Below are 19,316 nucleotides of genomic sequence, written 5' to 3' on the forward strand. Positions count from 1 at the left end.
GTGCTGGCTAATGCCCTGTTCTAGGGACAAGCACAGCTCATCCTGGAATCCACCCCCCCCCTCGGCCCCACCCCTCAGCGAAGACCCCTGCTGAAGAATCCGCACGCTCAGACATTATGCACGCCATCAGCCACATCTGACACAGATGGAGTGATTGCATTTTAAAAAGTCCCATATCACAGCTAGAGATAGAAATCAAAAGCAATCTTTTAGAAACTCATATACTGCCACAATTGGAGGGAGGAATAAACCCAAACTAAACCAGCCTAACCTACAGAGCAGTTTGTAAGCACTAGGCTAACATCTGATGATTCTAAAGACCTACCTGATGTTGTTAGGCTCTTTCTGCATCCCTGAAATCAAATCTTCACTACAGCTTTACATACTAAGCCTTTAGAACCAACCAAGCATTGCCAGCCTCAGGAGGTAAATCAAAAGCAATTTCTTTTTCTTTTCTTTTTTTTTTTTTGGTTTTTCGAGACAGGGTTTTTCTGTGCAGTCCTGGCTGTCCTGGAACTCACTTTGTAGCCCAGGCTGGCCTCGAACTCAGAAATCCGCCTGCGGCAATTTCTTTTGGGGTGGAGAAAGCCAAAATACATCCTATTCCCTCACTGGAGCAAGCCCGGCCTCTGAGATTTGTCACCCTTCGTTTTGAGCCTCAAAAACGCTTCAGCCCAGGGCCCTTGGTACCTGTCTCTTTGAATATCTTCTCATCTGGGGGCACAACGGAGCACAGGCTGTTGAGGACCAGAGTGCCCAGTTTCAGAGCATTTTTCTCTGAGCTCTTGTAGTAATCCAGGGAATTGTGTGTCAGCACGAACCACCGCTTCTTCAGTTTCAGCGAGGACATCTTTGGACTGTTCTTCACTTCCTTATGCAGCCACCCTGGAAAAGAAGGGTCAAGCGTCAGCTGGAAGACTGCGAGGAGGAGCTGGGGGTACAGGTCAGTGGAAGAGTGCTTTCGGGGCAAACTTGAGGCCACAGGACCGAAGCCTAGCACAGAAAAACAAACATAAGCCAGAACCCGAAGTGTCATGGCATCGTTTACATCTGTAAAACATTAAATACGGGCTAGAGAATGGGAGAGATCACTGCTTTTTTTTTTTTTTCCCCCTCCAAATTCCTCTGTTGCCCAAGTAACTTGAAGAAACTGCTTAAGGCTGAGGGGAGGGCTCGCATGTCCTGCTTGCTGTGTTAAGCGCGGGAGCCTGAGCTTGGAGTCCCAGCAACCCTGTAAGGAAGCTGGCACAGTGGTCAGCACCCGTTGTCCTAAGCAGGAGGGCTCCGTGGACCTCAGTGGCCATCTAGTCTAGATGCATGGATGAGCCCCAGGTTAGAGCCCCTGACATAAGAAGACAGCGACATATGGCTGGCAGTCACCTCTGACGATGAACTCCTGGCCCTCCACCCTGGTGTCCCCCTTGGATCTCTGCAGCAGCGTTATCCAGTGGTGCATCTCCTCTGGCGTGTCCGAGTTACAGTGCAGCACCCGGTTGGCCGTGATGATCACAAATGAGTTGGGCCTGAGAGAGGGAGAGGAATGGCTCTGAAACCCAGTGTGGGCATCTCCTGTCTGCAGCAAGGCTTCATATGGCCATGTCCCTGGCAGCGTGGGGCTCCCTGGGAGACACTGCAATGCTATTTATATTTCACGTTACGGCAAACCTTGCTCATATCTCTGTGGCAATAATTTTATGCTTCATTAACCTTACACTTGGAGCAACACATTCATCCAGAAAACGCCGAGAGGGAAACCATTCCTTCCACAAGACTTTCCAGAAGAAACTAGTCCCAGGAAGGCAAAATGAGGTAACCATGGGATTTTTTTTTCTTTTTTCTTTTTTTTAAAAATGCATCTCAAAACCAATTTCTTCCTGACTCTGGATGATATAGCTTTAGCTGTATAGCTTTAGCTAATATTGCTGTGAGTTGTGAATGAAATACCAGACAGTGGTAACAGAGGAGATTTAGCAAGTTGCTGTCAGTGGAACATGCTATGTCCTTGATTGTGCCTGGTACACAAAGCTGCCTGTGCCCACGTTTTCAAAGCCACTCAGCAAGGGCTCACTTCCCAGATGGGGATAAAGTGAAAATGGAAACTTACTTTGTCCTGTAGCTCCTGTCTATCAATGTTCAGAACCCTTCACCGGACTGTGCACATACCAGTTCCTTATCTGCCTGCTTATACTACTGACTGAGAACTCTCTCTTGTGAGCTTTCAAATTTTGCCTATAGCAAAGCATTCCCGGAGTTCAAGAAAGGAAAGGTTAAGCGGGCTGCCTGTCTGGAGCCAGAGGTCCCTTAACAACTGTGGCTGAGCCAGGCAAGGGTGGCGTATGCTTTTAATCCCAGCACTCAGGAGGCAGAGACAGTCGTATTCCTGTGAATCTGAGGATAGGCTGGTCTACAAAACCAGTTCCAAGACAGGCAGAAATACACAGAGAAACCTTGTCTAGAAAAACCTAACCTAACCAATCAAACCAAATCACAATACAACAAAACAAAACAACAAACAAAAAACTATAGCTGGGAAGGAAGAAAGGTGAGAAAAATCAAACAGTAGAATGTAAAGTTTTTGGTATGGCCAGGCTTGCCCGGGGTGGAGAGTGTGAGAAGCAGCAGGCTTAGTAAGGGCTCTAGAGTGTAAGTAAACACGCAGGATCTGGACCTTGGTGACTGACAGCACAGGTGTGAAATGGTGTTGGCTGACTTCTGGAGACAAAAGATTCTCATCTCCCAACAGCCCTGGAGTACGTAATGGGGACCCTTGAGCTCCTACTTTACCTTAGCAGACTTTTTTTAAAAAATTACTTTTATCTATATAAGCTTTACCATACTCATATTGCATTCTGGCTATCTTAACAATGGCAAAAGTCTGTTTTGATTCTGACTCTGCCCCTAGGACAGCTAAGTCAGCCAAGGACAAGAAAACAAAAACAAACAAAAAAACCCAAACCACCACCACCACCACCACCACCAAATGGAATTATAAGCAGCAAAAAAGTTAACAAAGGCAATCTGAAGATGGTTTGCCATCTTCGGATTAAGATTAAAGTAGAGCCGGGCGGTGGTGGCGCACGCCTTTAATCCCAGCACTTGGGAGGCAGAGGCAGGAGGATTTCTGAGTTCGAGGCCAGCCTGGTCTACAGAGTGAGTTCCAGGACAGCCAGGACTACACAGAGAAACCCTGTCTCGAAAAAACCAAAAAAAAAAAAAAAAAAAAAAAAAAAAAAGAATTCCAAGACAGTCAGATGTGGCAGTTCACACATTGGGCCCTAGAACTTGAGAGGCTGAGACAGGAGGACTGCCCTAACTTTGACACCAGTCTGGGCTAACATAGTCAGGTCTTGTCTCAAAAGATAAAAACACAAGAAGAAAAGCTATCCCAAGCAGGTCCTCCACACAAACACCATCCCCTTCTTGCTTTTCAGTGTTTGAAAATGGACTGTTAAGGTCTGGCTTCTCATTTACCTTAGCAACCCACAGGCAGCCTTCTACAAGACTTTAGATGAGGCGGTTGCCAAGGTTCCAAACAGCCTAGCAAAGGGGGCAGTGGCAAGGCCAGAGGTCACCCGTGGGGATTTTTGGACGTTCTCTCTCTGAAGAGCCATAATGGAGCTTACCTGTCAGGGCTGTCAGAGGCACATACAGAATCAATCAGCCCCACATCCAGTGTGCCCTGCAAGGGGACAAAAAGGAGATCGAGATGAAGGAATCAGAACAGCATAACCTTACACGGATGACCTCACACGGCATCCCTAGACTATAACTCCGAGTAAACAAACAAAGGCAATGTCTCCTTTTTTTTGTGTGTGTGAGCTGCAAAATAACTGTTGTTTCACAGATGTTCCCTCCCTTTAATAGAGTTCTGATAGTTTCTAGTGAATTCCTTAAAACACTGTAAATCCTGGGGCTGGAGAGATGGCTCAGCAGTTAAGAGGACTTCCAGAGTTCAATTCCCAGCAACCATTTATAATGAGATCTGATGCTCTCTTCTGGTCAGCTACAGTGTACGCTACGCACATACATAAAATAAATAAATCTTAAAACAACCAACCAACCAACCCCATAAATTTATCAGGCAGTCCCTCTTGCTCTTAAAACAGTTTTACTGATGACTAGTCATCAACTTTTCAGTAGTGTAAATTTGCTGATTTATGTTATAATCATATATTCATTTAACAATTATTCTGTAAATAGACATTTGATTTTAAAGTTTTCTGGGAGCTGGGGAGGGAAAATAGCTCAGTAGTAACAAGAGTATACTACTTTTGTAGAAGACCTGAATTTAGTTCCCAGCACACACACTAGGTGGCAGACAATCTCCTGGAACCCCAGCTCCAGGAGGATCTGATGCCCTCTTGTGTTCTCTGAGGGTAACTGTAACACATGTGCACACACACACACACACACACACACATACACACACACACACCAAACGTAAACAATTACAAATAAAACAAATAAATAAAAACAAAGCTTTAAAAAAAATTAAATTGTGGGCTGGAGAGATGGCTCAGAGGTTAAGAGCACTGGATGCTCTTCCAGAGGACCTGGGTCCAATCCCCAGAAACCACTTGATGGCTCACAACCATCTGTAATGGGATCCAATGCCCTCTTCTGTGTGTACACATATAAAATAAATAAATAAATAAGAATAAAATAAAATGTATATATGTGTACATGTGTATATATATTGCATAGTTAAAGAAATACATTTTAAATATTTAAAAAAATTCACATATATAGTGTTTAAAATTTTTCTTAAAAAAAACACACAATGTCTCCTAACAAGGAAATAAAACTATTTAAAACAAAAAGGGGGTGCATAACTTCCTGTGTGTCCAGAATATATTAAAAAAAAAAAAACCATTATTCACAATTCATGTGATACTTCAAAATTTAAGTTTTCAGGTACAATCATAAAAATTGTGATTTTTTTTTAAAGGTTTTAGGTAGAAGATGTGAAATGCAGCAGAACTCACGTGCAATTTGATTTTTCTATACAAGATTTTAAGCAGTAAGATTTTGGAGAGCTGGCCTCCCCTGGCCCCTCACTTACCACGGCATTCTGGGGGTTTGCCTGCTCATCATGCATCTCTCTGATCTCCTGGTCTGTGGACGAGTGGACCTGACTCAGCACGCTGAACCACTGGCTGTGGAGAGAGAGGGCAAGTCACAGGAGGCTGAGCGCTGAGAGGCAGAACAATGCTCTCTCCAGGTTTCCTGCCCACATGACACCCATCTGAGCTGCTTTGCTTCCAATGTGCCTGTTTCTTGCAGGCAAGCTGGGGCACGTACTATCATAAGCAAAGTTTAAAGAAACAAAACAACAGCCCCTCTAGCTTTAGCAAGATGTACTGTCACGTTAAGTACCCACAAGAGCGGGTTCTCAGACATCACTGAGTACTGCCGAGAAGATGCCCATGCAAGGAAAGAAAGTCAACACTGGAGGACTGAGTAATGCCCTCAGACCCAGTGCTTGATGTCCATCTTTTTTGCTCGGGGGTACACTGGGGTTTCCGTGGCCAGACCACCACACAAGGGAATAAAACCACAAGGGGAGTGGAACTCAAAACAGGGGTCTAAATCAAAAGAAGAAAATTATTGTGATCAAAATTCTTCCATTTTCATTTCAACTGGGTTTTCTTACTTCCAGAGCATCGTAATCAGAAAGACGGAGAAAAGCAAAGCAGACCTAAGTCCCACAAGAAGCAGGAACTAGAGATGAACAGAAAGAACCCGGAACATACATATTTACATACATGTATACATACATGTAACGTGTACATATATACATACATACAGTGCTGATTATGAAAACACACCAGGGACCAGAGAAGCCAAGGTAGCCCTTTCCCGTCAGGGCTTTTCTTATGCCTTTATAAGCATACTCTTCCAATAAGTAAAAACTCGCTACACAGTGGAATCAGTAAGTGAGAAGCTGACATCCACACACAAAGCTAGTTGTGTGAACTGCCTGCAGCAAAACCTAAACCTCCTTTCTATGATTTGTGATAGAGCAAATACTTGTAAATACTCAATACTGTGGACTCTTGGAGAAGACAAACAGAAGAAATTATCACCCTCTGGTCATCCTTCCTGGTCAACCAGAAGGCACCTTGTAGTCATGACCCTGTAACATCAAAAAAGTCCCCTAGACCAAACACTGCACCATAACCAAATTCAAGACATATGCCATACGAATCACATACACACACATGCACACATACACAAAGAATAAAACTGCCTGGGATTTCACTTCTAGTGATACTCTTACAACTTACACATCTCTTATGAATCATGTATAATTTTAAATCTATAAAGGGATTTTTTTTAAAACATGTTCTACTGGTCAGGGGAAACAGGTTTTGGCTAAATACCTTCCAAATGTTAAATTTAGCAGGTTCATTATAGCGCAAAACAGACAGAGCAAGTGCCAGATGCCTGGCCTGTAATTCAGCTGAGAATTTGAGGGCAGTCTCTGGGACACAGAAAGCCACATGTGGTCTCTAGGAGTCCCAGACGGAATGTTGGGGCTGTAATTTCAGGTCTGCTTGTTTTCCCAGTTTGTGCTGTAATTTATGAGTCCAGCCAGGGCTTCAGTCTGGTCCCACGGGAAGAATTACTTTCTGGTGTTTTTACCTCTCCTGGTCCTACTGTGGTGTTCTATCAACTTAACAACACTGGAATGGCAGGCATGAGGGAGTAAGCCATGAGTCTGAGGAATCAACAGAAATCTCTGACGACTTCTGGGCAGAACAATGAAGAGCAGAAGCTGCTTGCTGTTATCCTCTTAGATTACCACCTAGTATTGTGTGGGGCAGGTAACAACTGCCTCCAGCAGAGCCCTGGAGTCCCGCCCACCACGGGCCAAGAATGGACAGGACACTCTACTGTGTCCTCGGCTCTACACGGCCCTGTGATGTGTGTCACTGAAGAGCAAATGTCATTTTCTCCTAGCTTTGTCTCCTCCCTGTGCTCAGTGTTCCCATGTAAGCTCAAGGTCCAGAGACAGGCGGCTTGCACCCAGCCAGCGAGTGACTCCACGCTCACGTCCTGATAGAAAACCCAACTGAAAACCTAAAACCCCTTCAAAGGCAACAGAAACACCAGTGTCTGTGTGGGGCTCGTGCCTGAACTCGATGTGGTGACGAGGGAGCCCATCCCCAGACCTCACCTGGCATCTTCGGGAGATTCCGCGATGAGATGGAAGGTCCTGTCGGCCATAATGATGTCGATCCCGTTCTCTTTGCTAGTGTTATCTACGATCTCCCTGCAAGACACAGAGGCAGGGCGGAAATCAAGAATGTAAGACTCTTAGGGATAGCTGAGAAAGGTAACTTTACCAAATGATCAAGTAGGAAGTATTCCTTTAGAAATTATATAGCATGAGCCCCCCCAGCCCCGTCCCAAGTTATGAGAGATTTCTTCTGAGATTCCTAGGAGGTATCAGAGACTGGAGATAGTAGTCAATGTTGCATCACATACACTATGGGATTCCCTAGCTCAGAACAGGGCCTAAATCTAAACATGGGATGCATTTATTGTTCACCTACACATAGCCTGAGGGCATTTGTTTTAGATGAAGCAGAAGGTACACTCCAGAAGGTAAGCTCCAGCTTCCTGAATGCAGTTTTATACACTGGAATTTTCCACTTGAAGCATCCTAGCAGCATTCAAAGTCTGGAGAGTTCTAGATTGGATTTTCAGATTGGGGCAGACAACCTGTACAAGCATCTGAACTGTAAAGCTTACTTTGCACATCAGACTCAGCAAGGGTGATCAGTAACAGAATAACTGTAATCGCCCCAAACAAAGGTAGGTGGCCATTCTATTTTTCTCCCTCTAAATATGAATTTTTCTGATTGGTGTTTTTTTGACCATGTGTAACTGAAGAGGAATAAATCGCATTGTGGTCAGCCTTTATTAGAGACCTCCAGGGGGCGCCAGACTCCCCTGTGCTCCCAACAGTGCTTCTGCAGTGGGGTTAGGGATGGATGGGTAGTGGGAGGGTGACAGGGTGTTTCCCTGATGACTCTTTGCAGGGACCTCTTAGCACAGTGGACATCCAATGTCTGACTCTGCTCAAAGCCCTAAAAAGCCTTCATCTGCTTTCTACCTGATGCACACAATAGGAGGAAAACCAGGAGGCAGCCAGGTCAGGGGTGAGCTCCTTCCCTGGTTTGTCTCAGCAGCTGGGGTTTGAGGATGCCACTCCCTGGCTCCTATGTTGGATCCATGATCCAAGTAGCTACAGGAAGGACTCTGAAGGAGGATCAGCTATGACGCTCCACTATTGTGAACAGACTGAAGCACTTGGGGCTGAAAATCGTTTTGTTTTTCTTTTTCTTTTCCGTTAGTTTCTCCACCCCACCTCCCACCCTTCCACCTCCTTCCTACCATGCTGGCTGGGATTGAATCCAGACCCAGTGCATGCTGGACAAGTACTGTACCACTGAGCTACACCACCATCTGTATGATTTTATTGAATCAGGTTAACTGAATTAGGGTGAAACACGAGAAGATCTCAGGATCAGACCAGAGTTGGCAATGCACTCACTGGCTGTTAGAGCAATCTCCAGGATCTGTCCGTTTGTTTTGATATCAGAAGCAGTGAAGTTATTCACAGCGAAACATTTTCTTTATATTAACACAACTAAATTTCTAACAGGCTAGAAACAATAAATATGGTGTGACCATACTGCTGGACTCACTGAAACAAAACTAAATGTATTTTGGGCCAGAGGTGTGGCTCAGCAGGCAGTTAAGAGCAGCAATTCCAGGAGGAGACTTAGATTGCTAGCACCCTGTCAGGTAGCTCGCAGAGGCCTCTAAGCCTAGCTTCAGGGAGACCTGAGACCGTCTTCTGGCCTTTGTGAGTACCCACATACATACATGTGTCCAAGCCCATCCAACACAAATACACACAAGCAAAAATCAAAGTTTTAAAAGAACAGGGGGCTGGAGAGATAGCTCAGTGGTTAAGAGCAGCGACTGCTCTTCCAGGGGTTCTGAGTTCAATTCCCAGCAAGCACATGGTGGCTCACAACCATCTGTAATGAGGTCTGATACCCTCTTCTGGTGTGTCTGAAGAGAGCAATGGTGTATTTATATACATAAAAATAAATACAATAAATCTTTTTTTAAAGAAAAAAAAGTTTTAAAGGAACAACCTAAACACAGATTGTTGGGGGCCGACTTTTAGCAGAAAGCGGCTATCAGCTCTGCAGCCATCTTGAGCCATATACCCTGACATGAGACTTGGATTACAATAGCCTACAATAGCTGAGCACACTCTGATAATCTTGGTTTAGATACCTTGGGTGTGTGAGATTAAAGGTGTGTGACTTAAGAGTGTGACTTAGAAGTGTAGAGATCAGATTTAGAGACAAGACCTAAGGGCATGATTAAAGGTGTGACCAAAAGGCATGGCTTAGAAGTGACCAAAAGGCATATAAAAGGCAGAGACAGAAGAGAATCAGAGACCAGAGAGAGAGAACCAGACACAGATCAGTAGGAATTAGGTATTAGGTAGAAGGCTCTTGGAAGAAGTAACTTGGAACTTGGAGGCACTAGGGACTAGGAACTAGGGACTAGGAACTTAGGACTTGGGACTTGGAGAGAAGAAGAGAGACTGAAGAATAAACGGGATTGAATCACACTCTGTCTGGTCTCCATTCTTCGAGTTTGTCCTCACTCTCTCTCTTGCTGAACTCTGACCCTCGGACCGGAGCGGCAGCTTGGGCCGGGATACAGTGGCTGCCAAACGTGGAGGCAGCCCGGGCCTCAACATTTTGCTCGGGCCGCGACATTTTTGGCTGCCCGAATGTGGGGCTAGTGCGGTTCTCAACAACAGATGGATCATAATTTAAAAATTCTATAAGATCAGGGGACAGAAAGATGGCTCTGAGAGTAAAGGTGAACAGAGAGAACTGACTCCACAGTTGTCCTCTGATGGCCACACATGCACTGTGACACATGCATTCACACATATGGTGCACGCACACACCAATAATAAAAGCTGTGTGTGTGTGTGGGGGGGGGGGAGAAATGGCCTGTGATGCCTCATCTGCATAGAGAGGGTGGTGACCCAGTGGGTTTCATGATGAATGCTATCCTTGTCTCTGCTCTCTGTTGATGGGATAAACACCATGACCAAAAACAGTGCAGGGAGGAAAGAGTTATTTGTTACATCCTGATCGTAGTCCACTACTGGGAGACGCCAGGGCAGGAACTGGAGCAGAGGCCATGGAGGAATGGGAGTTACTGGCTTTCTCACCATGGCGTGGTTAGCCTGCTTTCTTACGTCATCCAGGATCACCTGATTAGGGCTAGCACTCCTCACAGTGGTCTAGCCTCTCTTACATCAACCATAAATCAAGAAAATGTCCCCACCACATGGAGTGGCCTGCCGGCCAGTCTAATCAAGGCATTGTCTCAGTTGAGTCTCCTCTTCTCAAATGACCCTGGCTTGTTGCTAAAACCCAAGCAGCACAGATCTGCATAGGCAGAGGAACAATCGGCAGGAACGCCGGCTCTTTCCCTCTTGAGAACGCAGACCCTCCATGAGTGTAAATGAGGCTTAGACTATGACCAGCCTCATAGCGCTGCACCTCAAAATCCCAGAAATGCTCAGAAACACAGGCAGGGCAAGGGGGCGCAATACGTTTCTCTGAAGTGAGGAGGGTGGTGATGCTGACGGGCTGTATTGTAGAGGGGCTTCAGTTCAGGACTTCCCCAAATGCTGAATAAGAAATAATAAAGCCAGGGCCTTCTGTTGAGAGAGAGCAGAGGGCACCCTGTCACGTTAGAAAGCAAGCTCTCAGAGACGGCTGGAAGTACAGGAAAGAGAGCAAGGATTACAGGGCGAGTGGAAGTCTGCCGGTCCAGATGGGGATACTGTGGGAACCCAGCAGGGCTGTAGTGGCGGGAACCCACTAACCCTGTTAAGCCCAAATGTGCACAAAGATCCTTGGAAAAAGAAAAACAATGAAGCGGTCCGTGATGATGCAAAGGAACCAGCGATTTCCTGGAAGCCGGGGACAAAGGGAGCGGCAAGCATTCAGCTGGACTATACTATGCAGAGTACCTCAGGGAACCATTAGCGGTAAACGTTAGGAAATGTTTCCTTTATAGGAACACTTTAAGTAATAGGAGAGCCCAACAACTTCAGACTCAAAGAACTCAGAAGAAAAAATTACTCCTGAACTGAACACATGTAAGTTTTATCAAAATTCCCTTAATATAAATATTTATGACATTCACATTGTACTAGTTATTATGAGGAATCTACAAGTAATATAGGGGAAGAAATAGGTTATATAAAACACCATGTTCTTTAACATAGAGCCTAGGTATCTACATACAGATCTGGGCACTCCTGGGGTAGGGGTGGGGATGAGGGAAAGAAGACACGATGGAAGCAATACCCTACAGGTGACGGTAGCAAAATTCTTGTAACCCCTAATGAATTAATGTATTTACTTAACAACCAAACACTCAAGTCGAAACCATCAATTATGAAACACTGTTAAGGAGAAAAAGGACCTCACTTGATCACCCTTGAGGAACAAGGACTAATTCACTGACACACTGGGATGAGGAGAAATGGGCTGAGCCAAGCAACTGAGACCGGGTCCTGAGTGAAAAAGAGTTTTTGAAACGTGCACCTGAAAGACGACGGGACAGAGGTGATGGGAATCTTTAAGCCAGAAGACGTGTGACCTTAAGTCAACCAGGCAACCAGACAAACCAACCTAAGGGCAGGGCCCCATGCTGCCCAGGTACTGAAAGAGTGTGTGGTTTTGTTTGGTTTCCCTTTTCTCTTAGGGTGCAGCTCCTGAGTGTGCACCTCGCTGACACTGACACTGCTGCTGACACTGACACTGCCGTGCGACAAATGCTGGGCACAGACCTTACTAGATTCTGATTAAAAGAGAGAACCTACATAAGCAAAAAACCCAACAGACCAGTCTTGTGCACAGATGAGGCAACTGTGGGAAACTTGGATGGCGGTAGGAGTCTGCCACGTTGGAGGTGACGCTCTCCATACGATGTGAGTGGTCATGTCCCTGAGTCCCTACGAGCGTACTAACATATTTACAAGAAATGACACCAGCGGCTTGCTTCAGCAAAAACGCACTTGGTCAGAGAATAGGTCAGTAGTTGTGTCCCTGCATGGGTGGAGAGTCACTGAAGCAAGGTAAGGACGCCAATGTTGTTTTTCCTCTATTCTTGTGTGCACTGACCGGTTTTGTGTGTCGAGCTGACACAAGCTAGAGCCATCACAGAGGTCGGAGCCTCTGTTGAGGAAATGCTTCCATGAGATCCAGCTATAAGGCATTTTCTCAATTAGTGACCAATGGGGGAGGGCCCAGCCCAGGATGGTTGGTTTCATCCCTTGGCTGGTGGTCCTGAGGCAGGCCGAGCAAGCTTGTAAGCAGCGGCCCTCAGTGGCCTCTGCATCAGCTCCTGGCTCCAGGTTCCTGCCCTGTGTGAGTTCTTGTCTTGACTTCCCAGTGATGGACTATGATCTGGAAGTACAAGCCAAATAAATCCTTTCCTCCTAAATTTGCTTTTTGGTCATGGTGTTCCGTTGCAACAATAAAAGCCCTGACTGAGAAGGACTGCAAATAGCAAAGAAGGGACAGAATGCTGTCCCTTGGTGTCTGAGGAGGGGACCTGCTTCAGACACTACCCATGCAGCTGCTGCAGCTCCTCATATTTGTGTATGACCCGGGCTTTCTCTTCTATGCACTGCCATAGCTAGTTTACCAGTAATACTCGCCGCTGTCCCACACCGCGTCCGCAATAGCCAGGGACAAGCCTGTATCTGCGCATTCAGAATACACATGAGACTTCCTGAATAAGTTCATTGAATCTGCAGATGTGGAAACCACGGCTATGGAGGGCCACCTGCATGCTACTTCTGTCTGATGAAAGCCCTGCCTTTCTCTTTCTTTAGCTCCTTCTGTCTCTCTCAGAGGACAGCACTTGTGCGAGATGTATCCTCATCTATGGGATGAATAAAGTTGAGCGCCAGGACACACGGGGCACAGAGCTGACAGTGACCTGAGAGCTGAGCTGGGCTGCTGTGAACACTACGGACTCAAACTGCCGCAGATCTAATCTTGCTCTGAACAAACCCTCCTAGGACAGCCTGGAAAGACCTCGAAGTTTGCTGTCCGTTCCTTACTGTTGGTCCTAAAATCAAATACACAAACGTCTTGCCTCCTTTTCCTCTCCGCCTTCCCATGAGTAATTTTCCTAAGTTGCTGGTGCTAGCTCACAGAAACAATCGTCCATTGTTAAGGCCAGCTGGTGACTCCTGGGGTTAATTTCATCTCTCAAAGCTCATTTTGCCACTTTTCAAATATTTGTGGTTTCCCGGTTCTCAACAGTGTGGGTATGGGTTATTCGTAAACAATCAGATTTTTATGGTCAGTACCTAGTTAATCAAGAAAAAGAGCTGCCCTCCTTCCCTGCCCCACACCCCGCTCCAGCAGATTTCTAAGAACATTAAATTTTAACAAAAACAGTAGTCCCTTGACAGTCCAGAGCCTTGCTTCTAAAAGGGATTGCTGGCAGGAAAGGTTGTGTGGAATTCGGACCCCAGCTCTGCTCTTCTGGTGTGGGGGAATCACAGGGGAAGGGTTAGTATGCATATCACAGCTAGGAGCTAGAGATTCATCTCAAAACACACCTGTCAATCAGCTTGGCATTTAGATGCTGGGTAGCAGCCAGAGTGAGGAGGACCTAGAAGGGGCCGGCTGCCCCACACGAAGGCTCTCACTCAACCAGTTACCCCACTGTCACGTCTGTCTTCACTTTTCCCAGTTTATATGGCTCTCACCATATAGATCAGGCTGCCCCTGAACTCTCTAGTAGCCCAGGCTGGCCTCATACTTAATTTTCCTATCTAAGCCTTCCACAGCTGAGTTTAAAGGTGTGCATCACGCCTGGCTTTGTTCAGGACACCTTCTCTGGGGACACAGCATCACATTTCCAGTGGGTGTATGTCCAAGGGCCTGTCCACCATGTGAGAACCAACATCTACATGTAACCACAACCACATATAAATAAAGACACAGATAAGCAAATGAAGTGAATCATTCCAAGACCGAGTCTTGTTTTCCAGTTCTTTCACCATTCGACCTGGTAAAGTAAATTGTCAAGACTGTCCGAGTACCTCTACCAGTCTACGGCTGCAAAGAACTCATGAGCTAGTGAGATAGTTGAGTCTATAAAGCCATGCTACGCAAGCTCACGGACACAGGTTCAAGCCTCAGAACCAACTTAAAAAAAAAATTCCGGGCGTGGGCTGGAGAGATGGCTCAGAGGTTAAGAGCACTGACTGCTCTTTCAGAGGTCCTGAGTTCAATTCCCAGCAACCATATGGTGGTGGCTCACAACCATCTGTAATGGGATCTGATGCCCTTCTTCTGGTGTGTCTGAAGACAGTCACAGTGTACTCACATAAATAAAATAAATCTTAAAAAGAAAAAAAAGTCTGGGTGTGTTAGGAAGGGGTGTGTAGACCAAACCCAATTCTACTAACGCACTCGGTACTGGGGCCTTACCTGCATGTACTGACCACACAGACCCCTCTCCTCACAGTGTATCTAGCAACCTCTTCGTAACTCAGGACGCTCCTGCCTACCTATATATAACTGTGCATGCATGATTAAAATCCAGTGCATTATGGGAAGGGACATATATAGTTAAGATTACATAACTAAAATCTGTCCATCAGAATAGAGAACTACCCGTATTGCACCCCTAAGTACAGCCTATTACTCTCTTAAGTCCGATAAAAGACTCCCTGATGTGGCCCGCTGTCACCCCACAGGGATTTCTGTGTCTGTACTTGTCTGTACTGTACTATCAATTTGCTTTTTAATAGTGTCTCCTTTTCCTTGCGAGTTGGTAAGGGAAAGTAAGCTGAGTGGGCTGGTGCATATCAGCCAGCCCAACAGTGGGGAGACAGAAGAAAGAGGATCCATCCCTAAGGCACACTGGCCAGGCAGCCTAACCTATTTGGCAAGGCCTAAGCCAGTGACAGGCTATCTCTGAAAGGTGGCTTCTGAGGAGTGGCGCCCTGCATTGACGTCTAGGTTCCGTGTGTGTGTGTGTGTGTGTGTGTGTGTGTGTGTGTGTGTGTGTGTGTGTATGCGTGCACCCATCAGCATAATCAAGAAGCCCAGCTGCAGGGACATACTTGGCTGTGCGCACTTCCACGGTGCCCTTGAGCTTCTCCTCACTGTCGTTTTCAAAGTATATCAGCTTGGACTGGCGAAGGACAAACCAGCGCTTCTTCCAGTTCCGCCGGGACAGCGTGGAGGAGCCCCCGCCTTTCTTGTGCAGCCAGCCTTGCTTGAGGGCTTCCTGCTTGGAGCGGAACCACAGGAAGGTCTCGTCCTTAAGGACACACCAGCGGCGCCTCCAGGAGTTCATTAAGCCACCTGTTTCCCCAAGGAAGGGCAGAGAAAGGGTTACAAAGTCAATCACACCAAGCCACGAAATCACCAGGACATCTTGAGCCTAGCCTCAGCTGACATGCACTCTCAGACCCTTCCCCGGTGGAGGAGGGGCTTCTGGCTTCTGCTTAGTGTGCAGAAGATGATCCAGCCCGGCTATGTCACCCAGAAAGTTGTTCCACCGCAAGAGACAAAATGGCGCCTCATCAGTTAGCTGAGAAATCTCCATAAGCAGCCCTCATAGCAGTAGTCAGTGACTGGCAATCTACCCAGGAATGGGGGCATGAGCAAGCCCCAGTCCCATGGTCTCCTCCAAGTGCCCCAGAGTAGTGGACTGACTATGTGTCAAAGGTCATGTGTTTCCTCCCTTATGTGGCAGATGCACGCGTGAGCATCATCAGCTGCTATCGCACTGGTGATGAAGTCTCACTTCCAGGGCAGACGGAAAGACTGTGTTTTAGACAAACATGTCTTTTCATAGGAAGACATCATCATCTGAACATGGATTAGGGATACAAGGCAAGAGGCTGAGATTTATAATAAGCAAGCAGGAGTGTAGAGTGATGTGGTTAGACTGCAAAACTGAGAAAACGCCGGTGGAATCAGAGTTAGCCCATTGCCTTTCTTCCCCCATGTTTGTCTTGTTAGGGTACTGAGGACCAAATCCAGGGCCTCTGCATTCTGAGGTACTGAGGACCGAGTCCAGGGCCTCTGCATTCTAAGGTACTGAGGACTGAGTCCAGGGCCTCTGCATTCTAGGCCAGCTAGCATATTCCACCCCCACCCCCACCCCCACACACACTCCATTTCTTAAACTTTATTTGGAGACAGGCTTTCATCATCAAGATGCCTAGGCTGCCTTCATGCTTGCCCCCCTCCTTCAGCCTTCTGAGTAGCTGGGACAATTGACACATGCCACCATACCAGGCAGAAAATGTCTTCTAACTGAGATAATGTGGAAGAAGGCATACAGTGTTACCTTTTCTAGTTTGGCCTGACCTTGGTAACCAGACTCCCCACAAATGTGCAAGAGGCATCTTACTGCCGTCATTCAGAAACCTTTGTAAAACAGTACATGGGAGAATATCATCTATTTCTACAGCTCACTATAAAACTGCTCAACTTATTGCTTTCCTTCGATCAAACAGTAACAAAAGCAAGGGAGACTTAAATCCCAAATGATAGTGCATTCTTTTTACAGATCAGAAAACAAATCCAACCACCCTTTTCCTGGCAGGAATGGACAGCAGAGACAGTCCCTCCCGTCATTAAAATACCCAGATGCTCGCCCTCCTTAGACATTCCAGCATTCTCCACTGGACTGGCTGAGACCTTGTGTGCTGATGCCAAGACAGGGCTGTTTCCCCACAGCAAGTCTGCCAAGAGCTCTCACAGTGGAATATTAGCATCGTTTTGATTTGTGACTTTAATCTCACCTCTGAAGACAGGCCCAGAGGAAAACTGAAGCACGAGGTTGTCCTGCTCTCCTATTAACTTTAAGTGATAAATCTTGGTGAAATGTGTCAACAGCAGCCACTGCAGCGCCCCCCTCTGTAGCTTGTGGGAACTGCTGCTCTTCAGTTCAGGACATATATGTGTAAGATTTGAGGATGGCCACTTGGTAATGGATAACCAACAGGGAGGCTCTTCCTTGGAGAAAACTTTTTCTCTTCTGCATTCATTAGTCTCCTATGGCTCTCTGTCTATGATTGGGCCCCCAGGGGCCCTCCCCCCTTCCCTGCCTAAGGCTTGCTCAGGCCTTCCACCTTGTTCTTGAGACTTCCCTGCTTTGTCAGGTGTGTCACTAGGTGCTAGGTGACTTGGCTAAGAATTCCCCAGCATTTGCATTTCTAAGCACTGACAGGGAGCAGGCAGACAAAGACAGACAGACAGACAGACAGACAGACACACACACACACACACACACAGAGAGAGAGAGAGAGAGAGAGAGAGAGAGAGAGACCTAAGAAACACGTGTGCAAGCAGGAAAGTTAAGAGAAGAGCTGTAAATAACAAAATACTTGCTGATGGAGAAGTGAGGAAGAACAAAGGCTTGCAGATGCAAGGATGGCACCTACTGAGTGTTTGCATCACCCTGCCCTGTCTCCATGATCTAGACTCTTCCCTCCACAAGCCTCGGATCCTCGGAGAAACACCCGGGTTCCCTCTCTACCATACATCTATGTAAATCTGCCAGCAAATCACGGTGGTGATTACAGTTTCTCATTATGCTGGACCCTGACAGAGGCTCCAGCACCAAAATATCCGTGCATGAGCCGAGGATTTTAATGCCTAATATTTAAGTATGGCATTTTGGATGTTGAGTAGCAACTAGAATGATGTCAAAAAAAATCACATCACAAAGTAGGTGTGGCCAGTAGCCTCACAGGCCATGTCTCCTGGGGCACATCCTTCCAGGTCTTGTATGTATGTTGGGAGAAGGGGTATGGGGGGGCGGTTATCATTACAGCAGGTTCCAGTGACTTGAAGCAGTGACTGGATTCCCATTTGCTTGCATGTATGTATATGTGAGCAATATGGAGATGCCAGGTGAAGCATGTGACCAAAAGTGGACACCACATGTTTACAAACTCTTCACCCTACCTATCTCCTACCCTCTAGTAAGGGGGTCAAATTACATTCGCCATGGCAGTAACAGCCGCACTGCATCAACCCAATGTTCTTCATTTACCTAAATAGCATATCAGTGAGGTGAGTGGTGTGCTGAATGACTTTCCATAGCTTTAATCCGACCAGGGCTGTGGGAAGCTGAAGGCTGTATGTACCCAGACCTGGGCTGTGGGAAGCTGAAGGCTGTACCCCCACCCCCAGGCTGTGGAGAGCTGAAGGCTGTACCTTTCATGTATAGAAAACTGTGGAAATAGGGCAGCGTGACACAGCTATACACGGAGTCTCGGCGGTAGGAGAGTTCATCATCCGTATCAAACCTGGAATCGAAGTCTTCCTCGCTGTCTTCAAACTGGACAAGGAGACAGAGGAGGAGAGGCAGCGGTAAGCAGAGGACAGGAAGTGGGTAATGAAAACACCCGGCACGGGCTAACCATCCTACAGCTCCACATAAAACTGAGAAGGAGCGCTCCTGACTCAGGATGGCCGTCCAGGGAATTGAGAATTACAGAGTGCTCAAACACAGGGCCTGGTAGTGAGCTGACCTGATAGCTCCGGTACCAACTGACTCGAATCCAGAGACTATACGCTAAAAAGAAGAATGTTTAAGAGTCTCGTTTCAAGCCACGGAAGAGCTACTCTTCTTTAAGTTGCTATGCCAAAAACACTGGCCAAGGCTGAGAAACTAAAGACATCATTTAATACTTAAGAGAAAAAAAACCACACTTAGGGGGGAAAAAGAACAGAACATGTTTAAACCCTACAGACATCTCCTTATTAAAAGAATCATATGGACTGTATGCAAAGTTCTTTCTTCAATATACCCCAGGAGAGTAAGTGGGTTAGCTTACTCCCCGTCTACAGAAAGGCCATGTTGAGCCTCGTTTAAAATGCCAGTTTGGATCTATGGCCACACCACCCTGAATGTGCCTCATCTCATCTGTCCAACCCATCAGGAGTTTATGGCTTGGCAGATGGCTCTGCTAGTAGTGCCTACATTACCTGAGTGGATTCTGGAAGTCTATGTAAAAACAGCTAGAGCTGTTTAGACCTGCTTATAACCCTAGCACCAAAGACTGGAGGCAGGTGGATCTCTAGGGTCACTAGCCAGCATAGCCGACTATAGCCTACCGGGTGAGATCCAGACCAATGAGAGCAGCCTCCCCCACACCCCACCAGTGTGCGCATACGCACGGTAGATGGCACCTG

At 46.6% G+C, this 19,316-nt stretch overlaps 1 protein-coding gene across 4 annotated transcripts in view; it reads right to left on the reverse strand.

Moving 5' to 3' along the window:
• Myo10 (myosin X) overlaps positions 1 to 19,316 on the reverse strand; it is a 196,314-nt gene that overhangs the window by 11,702 nt on the left and 165,296 nt on the right. For all 4 annotated transcript variants that reach the window (XM_076916403.1, XM_034523353.2, XM_076916402.1 and 1 more), the window contains 7 exons: positions 18,336 to 18,459; positions 15,221 to 15,464; positions 7,181 to 7,276; positions 5,063 to 5,156; positions 3,624 to 3,679; positions 1,381 to 1,523; positions 691 to 885 (listed from right to left, as the gene is read on the reverse strand). In XM_076916403.1, the coding sequence (XP_076772518.1) occupies positions 691 to 885; positions 1,381 to 1,523; positions 3,624 to 3,679; positions 5,063 to 5,156; positions 7,181 to 7,276; positions 15,221 to 15,464; positions 18,336 to 18,459 (952 nt within the window). The remainder of the gene's footprint in view (positions 1 to 690; positions 886 to 1,380; positions 1,524 to 3,623; positions 3,680 to 5,062; positions 5,157 to 7,180; positions 7,277 to 15,220; positions 15,465 to 18,335; positions 18,460 to 19,316) is intronic.

Source organism: Arvicanthis niloticus, chromosome 19 (assembly GCF_011762505.2).
Source record: "Arvicanthis niloticus isolate mArvNil1 chromosome 19, mArvNil1.pat.X, whole genome shotgun sequence".
Classification (NCBI taxonomy): domain Eukaryota; kingdom Metazoa; phylum Chordata; class Mammalia; order Rodentia; family Muridae; genus Arvicanthis; species Arvicanthis niloticus.